Source organism: Phaethon lepturus, unplaced genomic scaffold, assembly GCF_000687285.1.
Source record: "Phaethon lepturus isolate BGI_N335 unplaced genomic scaffold, ASM68728v1 scaffold37639, whole genome shotgun sequence".
NCBI classification, from domain to species: Eukaryota; Metazoa; Chordata; class Aves; order Phaethontiformes; family Phaethontidae; genus Phaethon; species Phaethon lepturus.
In genome coordinates, this window is record NW_010566224.1 from 223 (window position 1) to 11,978 (window position 11,756).

At 43.8% G+C, this 11,756-nt stretch overlaps 1 protein-coding gene across 1 annotated transcript; it reads right to left on the reverse strand.

Annotated features, from left to right (window-relative positions):
• Positions 1–231: 231 nt before the first annotated feature.
• On the reverse strand, positions 232–11,361 carry LOC104627281 (SLAIN motif-containing protein-like; the record flags this gene model as incomplete). Its single annotated transcript, XM_010295421.1, has 2 exons — positions 10,655–11,361; positions 232–368 (listed from the first exon to the last, which is right to left on the reverse strand). Coding segments are annotated over exons 1-2 (844 nt in total), but the record flags the coding sequence as incomplete, so codon positions are not given.
• Positions 11,362–11,756: the final 395 nt, after the last annotated feature.

The window sequence follows — 11,756 nt, forward strand, 5'->3', positions numbered from 1 at the left end:
AGTTGAGGCACCACCGGTGGAGAGCAAAAGCAGGGAGGTTTTTATACAATGGCAAGCGTGGCCGTACGGACAGGCACCAAGAGCACGGCATCTGACGTGCCATCGCTGCAGATCCTCGCCACTGCGGCAACGCCAAACCTCACGTCGCCCTTGCTTTGCTGTTTCTCAAAAACGCAAAGTGCACAAGTGGAATAAAAGACACGAAGAAGCGATGCTTTATATCTTACATACCTTGATCAAGCCTGTTGATAAGAGTTCGGCAGGCTGCTTCTGTCTCGGGACTGGGGTTATCCAACACCTGCCGGCACCATTTTAAAGGCGAGTCCGTTTTCTGATCTGTAGTAGATTTTCTCGGGGACACATAAAGCCTTTGCAAGGATTGAAAGGAGACAGGAAAAAATGCTCATTAAGGCAAAGCAGTAAGCAACAGAGAAGTTATCTGAATTAAAAATACGGGAAAAAATTAAAGTTTAAATTGTATACTATGACTCAGGAACAAAATTTACTATCACAATAGTAAAATTCACTTAAAGACGGCTTCATAGAGAAGGCACACAGCCTCTGCGAGGCAAGGTTCAAGCCTGAGCTGTTGGAATACAAGTTCAGTTGTTGGTATACTCACCATCAGCTGTGACCCCTGCGTCTCCCTCCACGCCTCCTCCCCAAAAAACATCTCATGACAAAGACAGCAAGGGTGAGGAGGTGGTTCGAACTTGCGATTCAAGGTGATCTACTTTGAGAAGCCTAACTGTTGTATTTTTCGTTACAAACCCCATGGCTCTAGAGATCCCACCCGAATTGCACCGCAGGCAACAGTTGTCTCCTATCTTCCAGCAGCAGCTCCCCGAGACGCTGAACGAACAGGAAGAGGTCTGCTCACAGATTTCAGGGATAAGCAATTTAATTGGAAGATTCAGAAATTTTCAGACGGCTACAGGCTGTATACTACCTTTCCTTTTTTTTGCACTGTAATGTTAGATAAATTCTGCTAAAGCCTAAGTTTTTGCCAGTTGTAATACGCTAGATTGTTTTGCATATACGTACAGGATTAGCCTTACGCACAGATTTAATCGTCTTATAGTCTTGGATTATTTACAACTGATCTTGTGTAAAGTAGCATCTTAACCATATTTCATAAGCAGAAAATTTCTCTCAAGAAAAGTCAAAGGGTATAGGAGCCAGATTGAAAAGCAACTCAAGAATTTTACTTACGTATCCCACATTCAGATTTTTAAAGTCAAAAAATCCCGACAGAAAAAAAAAGCACCCTACATTTTAATATATAAATATCAACACACTGAAAACTTTTTTTTTGGGGGGGGGGGCGGGGCCGGGAATCAGTATTGTGCACCTATAGAAATTAAACAGTTTTTAATTCTTGCGTGTCACTTAGAGAAGAACACCCTCAGGCAGAGGGCACCGAGATCTCGGTCCATTGATAGCATGAGGGAGGCGCGAGTAGAAACAAGAAGTGCCGTGATTAACAGAATCCGCCTAGAGAGGCAATAAATTACCTTACTGTAACATTAGAGTTCCAGCTAAGTAATCTTAATATGCACGTGTTAATGTATTTACTGTGCTGTGAATGCATTGCTACAAGAAGCTATTTAATATAGCATCATGAAGCATCATCTAGCATCATGAAGCCATCCCAAGGGTCATAAAAAGGATGCACAGGTAGGAAAGCAAGCTCTGTGACGACAAACTTAAGGACCTGCATCTGTGCAATTTCTGGAAGAGTCTGTAAGGTGGTCACCTCTGAGCTCAATAAAAAAGGCAGAGAGGAGATTTCTGACAGCAGAAACTTTTTTGATCTTGTTAACAAGGCCGTAAGATTCTTCAACTTAAGGTTCGAACTACGGAATTTGTCCACAATGTAATTTCTTAAAATTAAGTGTCCAGAAGAAGAAGAAAACTTCCAAGTCTTCCAAATTGTGTGGATATTAACTACCTTTCTACAAGGGATATGCTTTGAGATTGAATTTGGGGGGATGAATCTACAGGAACCTGGCTGAGAAGTTTAGCTGTCATTTCTGGACAGGAAGTCTAGCTCTCGGGTCCGTCTTTCTCGATAGGCTCCGAAGAGCTCTTCGCACGTCCCTCAGCACGCGCGGCTGCTACCCCTCCGCACCACGAAACCTCACGTGAACAGGCTTCATGGTGCATAATCTCCCGTGAGAGCAAGAGAGTTTTTCCACGCACACGATCACACAACTGCTGTTTTTTCCACCACCACCTTCCTCTCAAGCACCGACCTGGTACTCCTTCGCCCAGCAAACTCCTTGCCTAGCAAACTAGCTACAGCCACCGTCCTCACTCCGATGTACACATAAAATTTCACCTTCATCGGTGCAAATTCCAGTATTTGGGCATAAAACGATCATGAGGACGGTTTTAAGATTTCGGGGAATGTCTGCATGCGCTTCAAGTGCCTCTCCCTTCTGGCAATAACTTTTGACACCTCTGCAGCAACATACATTAAGCCTTTCTGCTCCAGCTACTCATTCTCCCACAGACATCTCCTATTCAATTCATAAAATACTCCTTTCCACAACACCACTAACATAAATCATCAATATTTTAGTAATTATCCCATTAATTTCTGAAAACCCCTCACCTTTAAAAGCTACAGACACATACCGCGGGACTCTCAGTTGTCAGGTGCCCGATCCACAAAAGCAATGTTTGGCCAAAATAAAACATACAACCAGCTGGGATTTTTAAACTATTGTACTGGCATCAAAATGTCCGTCTAACCTATGACCTTGTCTCCTATCCTGTATCCAGGTAAGTACAGAAACAACCCGAAAGCTGCACTGCTGCGGAAAGCTGTCCCGGGACCCTACAATTTTGCGGTTTGGGGCTTCAGACTGAGCGACTCTCAGCTCTCAAAATACTATTTTTCCGTGAAGCCATCTAACCCCTTTTCTGAAGTCGTATCTGCTTTTGACACCCGCAGCACCCTACTGCAACGCGTGCCACGGCGCACCGACGCGCAGGGTGAGGAACCACCTCCGCTCGCTTGCTCTGAAAGCTATTCACTCTTGACGTCTGGTTCTTGGGGACAGGATACGGGCGGAAGGCAGTTATTCCCTGTTGCCTCTTGACATGCCACTCATGATCTTACCCATCCTAATAATGTCGCTGCCCCTGGCCAGACCCCTCTTTTTCAGGGAGCAGAGACTCAGTCTCTTTAGTCACGTCTCATACAGCAGCTTTTTTCATACCAAGCTTTACCCAAAACCACACGCAAATGAAAAAAATCCAAAAGCCAATTTGCCATTGACGGAAGTAAACGCTGAGGAACATGAGCACGCATCTTCCCGAATGTGCAACGCTGTCTTTTATGAAAGACCCCAGAAGCGTACCTCGCTGCGGTTCTGCATGGGCAAAACGGAGCTTTACAACCACTCGGATGCAATAAAACGGAGAAAGCAAAGCGTGCTCTCTCTGGCTTTATTTTACAGTTCCGACCAAAAAAGCAGCGATAAAACCATCATGCAAAAAAGAGGCCAACAGCCTCCTTAGGGCAGGTCACGCCGTTCTTCACACAGTTTAGGCGAAGGGCAAAAACCCTGCTCTACTTCAGGAAGAAGTTGTTCTCCCCAGCTCCTGCCACGCTTCTGTGTTCCTACCCGGGCCTGCGTCAGCCCAAAACGGTAACGCTGGTCAGACTGCGGGGGCCGTTCCCGCAGGGAGCAGAGCTACCTGCCTCCCCGGGGGCCGGAGGGCTCTGGAATCCGCCGGAGGACTCTCATTTTTCAGCCGACACGTCTATCGGCGAGAGATGGTCTCGCTAATAATTTCACTAAGCTCAGTTAAGCAAGCACAACTCGCTTTTTCAGAGCACTGACAGGCAATTTATAAAAAAAGAGGAATTCTGGTTTGATTTCACAGCATCAGGGTTACTGTTCTCTTTTTAAGTAGCTTTGGGGAGGGTTTGGCATATTAGCGAGCCGACATCTCAAAACACGCTGGCTTAGCTGCTTCTCCGGAGCACCGCACACCAGCCGCTGATCAGCTAAAACCACCAGCCCCACAAATAGCAGGGAGCGTTTTTCCGGACACAGCATTGAGAACCAGAAGTCTCCTTTTACTACAGGCTCAGGTTCATCCTCCGTCAGCCACCGTGGCACAGGCCGGGTTAACGCAGTGCCACGCTGAACTAAACCAGGCTTTCTTTTTGTGAAAAGCTGAACTCGCTCTCCTCTGTCTAAAAATACGCAGAATTACGCTGCTGGTAGTTTTAGCCTCCAAGGCTGTCTGATTTGTCAGGTTAACTTAATCCAATAAGCGTTGTGAAAAATGTACTCAGGCATGCCATTAAGTATGCATTCCGCTGCCAGTTTTATGAGTCAGCCGAAGTCTTCTGGGTTTAACAAATACCTGATTACTGAATAAGATCTACCTTGCATTTTGTTCCTACAACTCGGCAGTTTGGGTGCAAAGCACGTTCTGTTTAAATGGCTAAAGGTTTTGCTTTGAATATTTTCTGTTGCCAAATCACAAATGACAATTAAGAAGTTATTTAGATCGTTACCAAGCCTAGTACAAGACTCAGAAAGTAAGCATTTGGGCATACATTCTCAATTTGATATATTGAGGTAACTGCATAACTTACTAAACATGAATGAGATTTTCTTCAGCTTAGTGAGGAAACCCTTAAATAAAGGATCTTTAATTTCTGCTTACTAGTGTACGTGTTTCCCTTTCCCATATAAAATATTTTACGAAAAGTACCTCTGGTAAGAGCCAAGTAGCCTTAGTTGTGCAGCAAGCACAATATGAGATTTTTCTTCCATTAAGAATGTAGGCACTCAAAAATAAATTTGTGGGATTCTTTACACTCATTCTGACATATTCCAGTGTACTAAAAGCAGAGCATCTTCTAGAGATACTATTTTTCTTTTGGGGTCACTGTCACAGGAGGATTTATGGGCTTTAACGGCCACTATTGTTTGATTTTGAAAATACTGCTTTAAATAAAAACCCCAAGAATCTAGAAAATACCATGACAACTCCTCAGCTTGCACGCTGCACTGAAAAAAAGCATCTTCACATGTTAGTAATACATCCGATCAATTGTAATAGAGCAAGCAGCATTGCCTGAGAATTTAAGAGCCTCATCATGCAGAATATCTGCACGTGATCGATAGTAAATCTATAGATCATAAGAAGAGAATTCAGGCTGTGGAAAGATCTATAACGAGTACACGAGTAAATTAAACTGAAAGGAAAACGAGCCTCAGTTTTAAGACACATGCTTGGTTTATCATACATCTCCCACAGCACTTAGCACCTGTAGCTACAGCGGTACCAAAGTTGTCAGACATTACACTGATTTTCAAACCTTTGAGTTCTATACATCAATGCAAGGAGAGAGAGAGACCTGACGTAACTAAATGCGTCCAGAACAATTTAGGTTTGTAAGATACGCCTCCATAAAGTGCTCAGAAGACAACTAAATTCTTCTATAAAGCAAGTATTTCAAACAGGTAATGCATTCATTTTCCTTCCCTTTATACATCAGCCTTCAGAGAGCTGATTTGCAGATTTATTACTGCGCTCATGCTGTTCTAATCTCAAATCTAAACACTACCGTTGAACAGAAATACCGATACCGACAACACGGTGTTGCAGAAAGCAACAGTGAAACGATACTGTCCAGGTCTTGAAATGATAGGAAAAATGAAATGATAGGAATATAAAGGAAAGAATGAGAAAAATCCTGTGGAAAACATTCCACACAACAGCATTACAGAAGTTTGAGCCTTCATTCCCAAGAAACTGAAACTGGAGAGAGAAAAAAACCCACTACACTGCAAAACCCGAAAGGCACCACTTCTTCATGCCCGTCTAGTGACTAATCCCGCCGAACGCAACACCGAAAATCTCGTCGCCACCTCACAGAAGCTCCAAACGCCGCATTAACTTAATCTGACGACACCGCCAGCGGCCTGTACGATGATCAAAAGGCGCTTTGCGGGACAACTTCAGAGTCGCGTCGTACGCGCCTTGCGGAAGGGTGCCGCGCGGCGGCCATCTTGCTGCGGCAACGTGGAAAGGCCTCCCGCCTCCGCGCCGGCGGCGCCGAGCGGACGACCGTGCCCACACCTCAAGCGCTTCAACAAGAACGCGACCGTTGTAAGCCTGCGCCATTGAAAGCGATTTAACCCGAAAGGTCGCGATTCGCACACAAGCGTCAGAAAAGCAGGTGGGTTTTTCCCTTCAGCTTACTCCGGCGCCGGACGCGCCGGGCAGCGGAGGCCGCGGATGGCAGCGCTGTCTTGGAGCCGCACAGGAGGGTTTTGAAGGAGCCCATCCAGCCAGAGACCGCGCGCGGCGAGACGGACATGGCACCGAACACCGCAACGGCCAACCGCGGCCAGCACAACCGGGCGACACGCGGCTCAGGCCAGCTCGGCAATCGGGAAGTGTTTCGAGAAGTCAGCTGTACGTTATTTAACGCAGCAGAGCTAACCGCTCCCTCGGCAAAAATACCTCCGGAAGGTTTTCGTAAGATGACCAGTCTGAGAATCTAAGTCCTTGCAAATTACTGCTTCTAAGTCACGCAGAGTGTTGCTGGCAAGGAAAGATCGCGGGCAAACCGTGGAAATGTCTGAACGGATTATGTACAGAGTCGGGAGTTAAAGTTCTCCCCCACATTAGAAGCACAAGATGCCGTATTTTTCATGATGGTGTATTTGCATAATACCTGAATTTTGCGCAGAACCACATCCTCGCTTGGTGGAGCTTCTCCAGAACGTTTGTTCCTATCTCTGATGGTACAACAAGCTAACATCGGTGCTGTCCCGCGGTACGTTGAATGAAATGCCTTAAGACATTAGTATAGAAGGCCACTGGGCATGGGGCTGAAAACACACGCTCCCAGGAAAATCCTGAGCAGTGATTTATTTGAGCTCCTTCATCTCACAAAGACTATTTCAAGGGCACCCTACTTGCTGTGTGTTGCTCTTGAATTCAAGCGGGAGACAACACAACAGTAAGGTGAAGGCAGCACAACCTGTTTTCAGTTGAAAGACAGGCTTTTGGGAATGAAAGCTGCGCAAGGCGTGGATGTACCAGCAACACAGGGATTCACCTGAGTGACGTGGATTCCTTCTCCTCCTCAGCCCACAAAAAACACAGGATACCTGTACATTCATGTATGCACCCATCGTATTTTACATAGTCTTCTAAGAGGAACTCAACAATTTTAAAGAAAAGGTTCTGTTACACAGATTTGCTTGTTATGGTGTGTTTTGGGTTTTGTTGTTTGGTTTTTTTAAAGGCACAAGAACATACATAAAGGCTTATCTGAAGCCCTGTGTTAAACTGCTGGCAGTTTTGCCGCTGGGATTAAGCTCTTAAACAACGGCAGTAGCAATCCTGGTGAGACACAGGGGCCTCTCTCCTTCCATCAAGGAGAAAACCTAAAGTTGTTCAAGGCGAGGCATGGACAGAAAGTTTGCTACTCGTTCCATCACAGGAGATGGGAGGCAAAAACAGAATCACAGAATCATTAAGAACGGAAAAGACCTCTAAGATCATCAAGTCCAACTGTCAACCCAGCACCACCATGCCCACTAAACCGTGTCCCAAAAATAGTCTAAGTAAAAAGGAGAAAGAATATTGAAAAAGTTTAAGACTTTTCACTTCTGCCATTTCTTCCTCTCTCTCTTTCCTCCAATGACACGTTAATAAGAGCACTTTGTAGTTCACAGGAGGTTGGAATTTGAATCATTTAATCATAATTCCAAGTCAAAATCCTCTCTCCCGAGTCTCACCAGGAGAAACAGCTGACAGCTGGCAAAACACCAAACAAGTAGCGCGGGAACGCGCAACAAAATGCCGAACACAAATCACTGCACGAAGAACAATAAACTAAACGCACAGAACAACTTAATTCTTCTATATGGGGAGTACCCACGAACGACAAAGAAGGTAACGCTACTGTGGGCGTTATCTTGTTCGTTCCCTGGGCCCTCAGGGCAATGCTTTTTGCTGTTTCCACTTCAGCTCGAGTGGCAAAAATCCACCTGGTAGTCCTAACTGGAGGTTTCCAACCTACTAAGAAGTTGTGGGGCATAACCACAACAGAAATTACCCTAAAGTTTGGACCTGTTCTTCAAACTAGAATGGCATGAAGATGTAAGAACTAAAAGCCTCTCTTTTTGAAATCTTCCCGCTCCCCACTCCTTATTTTAAAAGTTTTCATACTTTCAAAGAATACAAAATGAGTTCTTCGTATCCTTCAAGGTATAAAGCATCACGCCCTCTACTAGATGATATTAAAGAAAAGGTCAGCAAACTGAAAAGACCGGACTGTTAAAATTTATAAATTCAGCAGTGACAGGAAAAAAACCCAACACCCTGTGAATTTCTCAGAAATGACCAAAAATCGTAAGTATCAAGCACACATGATATGTCCCAATAATAGCTATAGGTTTTCTCCTAATGTACAATATTTAAAAAAAAAAAAAGGACTGCAAATGTCACAATATCGTAAGCTATTTGCTTTGAGTAATACGCTGCTCAACACATTTAGATATTAGTTCCATCCAGGCAGTACAAAACTCTCCCCAAACAGCAAAGCCACCTTATTAAAGTTGATCCTAAATCCATATAGCATTAAGATTTTCGGTTTGGCTTTTTAAGTCCCCTCTCCCCCCGCCCCCAACGACGGTTTTCTGGGTATTGCTGGTAGCAACGCATGAATATCTGCACAGACAGCATCGGAGACATGTGCTTACGACGAGAATTTAGGGTATTTGGCAATAAGCACAGCCATGCACTACTGACCGTACATACATTATTCGTTCCCCGCTTTCAGTTTAGCCCAAGAGCTCTAGGACAAGAAGCCATCGTTAAAACGGCTTCTTGTTTGACCAGGTTTGTTTGACAAGAGGAAAACAAAACAGACGGAAGCAATGCGACCTGATCAAAGGTAAGTTGTGATAACAGAACTTGCACAAGAGCTCCGTAATACCACCTTTATTTAAGCTCCTCGCGGCGCCTCTTTTTAATGTTAGCCCATATTAACCAAACCTGACAAGAAAACAGAGGTATGAAAAACGTGAAGATCCTACAAGGTCCAGTGAGAAGGGTACCCGGTGAAGAAGGGCAACCTTATTAGCCACCAACTCAAGGAGAGGTTAATAAACTGAGCCTCTGGGTGCAGAATCTCTCCTGACTGTATTCGCAGCCTGTGTAAACCTCAGGCTCCACCTGATTTCTTTACCAAGCCAATATAGTTGGAAGAATCTCTCATGTCACAGGCTATATAGACATGAATATAAAACTAGCTGTTTTCAGTAACATGGAAATAATGAAGTCTGCCTTCCAAATTCGACTTGTTAAATATATTCCTTTATCTTTTTTTTTTTTTAAGAAATCTGCTCAAAATGCTGTTTAGGTATGCTACAGAGTTTTAGTGATCAAGTTAGAGCCTGTATTTGGGTTTTAAAAGAAAGCTTGCACAGAAAAAAAAAAATCATGACTGGCAGTAGAAGTTAAAAACAAATGAGAAGTCAGTCATAGCATCTGCAGCCAGGAGAGGTATGTGAACGAACTTGCTGAATGCCCAGGAAAAGAACACAGGAGGAGAAACTCAATTTTGAGGAACACTTCTAACTTTATACATTCCTTTCCACAACTAACGCATGCTGAAAATCATTCTTCCCTCATTTGTCACCTCAACAATGCCTTCCCGTTTCTAATATAACCTTGAATTTAGACTTGAGCTGACGTCATTACGTTATTGAGCTCCATTCCATTACCAAACAGAAGTTTACCTTCACCTACAATGGCTAATGAATTTTTAGAGTTTAAGACTTGTATTGTATTCAGTAACCACTCTGCAATGCTGTCTCAGCCTCCAGATTAATCTCTGGCTACATAATTTTGAAACACAATTTGCACATCCCTGAGGCTATCCTACGAAGTCTTAAAATTAAGAACTCTGGGTAAAATCAAGTCACAGCTATTGCATGAGCTGGCATTAGCCTCAAACTTTAACTAGCTTTGGAAGGGGAAGGGAAATTAATCTGCTGGTTTATAAAACAAGTTCTAAACAAGGCTGCTGGTGAAGTGGAGAGTCCTACAAAGTAAGGTCAGTTAAGGATTACATCATTCATCTGTTTCAGTTCATGCCTCTAAACAAAAGAAACAGGTTAACTGCAGAGAAACAGGATTCAGGAAATGGAAATGATTTGTCATCTTAGATACTAGTAAAAGGAACAAATACCAGACTGTCTAATTTTGTGTTTTACAGAATCTTATTTAAATACAGTATTTGACAGTTATGCACAAAGTTTAAAAACTCCGTTATGCATTCACGTGCGTGCTTTATACATAAATAAGCCCACAGGGAAAGGAAGGTTTTCTGTGCTTACTACAGCAGTGTCAGAAAGAAAGGCAGAAAGAGAAGCCTTAGGGTTTAAACTGATTTAAAAAAAAACAAACAACCCACCCTCTGGCAGAATGGTCTACAAAATAAGAACAGCCGATAATGAGAACTGCATTCTTGCTGCTAAAAATCAAAGCACTGTACAGAAATCACTTTATACCCTTAAAAATTATTGCAGACCTACACACAGAAACTCCCAACCGCAGCAGTAAGTTCCACGTATTGCTAAACTTTTGAAATACATACCAGCTATCTTCCTCTTCATTGCAATTTTCAAGTTCTAACACTCTTGCTTCATCCAGATCTGTGTTATTCGAAAGGCCTTCTAGACCTCCACATTTTCCATTGGGATTCTGTTCGCTTATTTTAACCGAGGAATCAATACCTGCAATGACCAAGTTTCCCATAAGCTCTGTGCTATTACTTGTATCTGTACGTGAAGAACATCTGATGTTATCACCGGCCTTCATCTCCACCTTACCCATCTTGGAAGACAATTCCTCAGCGGCACTGTTGCAACTATATTGCATTTGGGCATCTATGTCCTTTTTTAAGCAGTTGTTCTCTCCTTCCTCCTTTCTAATTTTGCTTAATTGGTTGTGCAGATCTGCCATTATTTGCAATTCTTGCTTCTCAGTGATCGCGTTGATGCTGTTATTAATTTCCGTCCCATTAAGACCAGAGCCATGGTTATCCACGCCGGTACGGATCTCACTTTGCGTGTTAGCCCCCAGCACGCTCCTGCCAGTCCTCGTTCTCGGGTGCTGATTCTCGATCTCCAGTCTCCTCACGAGCTCCCGCAGCTTCCGCACCTCCTCCAGCTCTGGGCCAACCCCCTCGGACGCCGGCTCCGTGTCAGGGCCCATGGCAGAGCTCTCCGTTGAGTCTCGTCCTAAGTCAGGCTCCAGAGCATGGTCCTGCTGTATGACCGGGGCGTTTCCAGGAACGACCATCACCCCAACCGCACAGTTTCGCTGCAAGACATGAAAAACGTATAAAAGCTCCGCAAAGATGCACGGTATTTTAAGCAAAGTGGAATTAAGCACCAAAGAATACTGACTTTTGTAAGCGTAAGCTAATTGCATTGGGGTACAAGGTGACTGAATTTAATCAAAACCTACTGAAAAAGAACAACAGAAATGAGTAGGAAACATTTCAACAAACACAAAATGCTCGTTTTAACCAGCTAGGCCACACAACTATTGTGCTACAAATTAAACTGTATAAAAGGAAGCCGATTTAATCATGCACAATAGTTTAGCTTCCATCTGTTTACAAACAAAATACATGAGAAAAGCGCTGATTGAGCAAAGTCAGGAAACACAATTAGCAAGGTGCTGACGTCAGA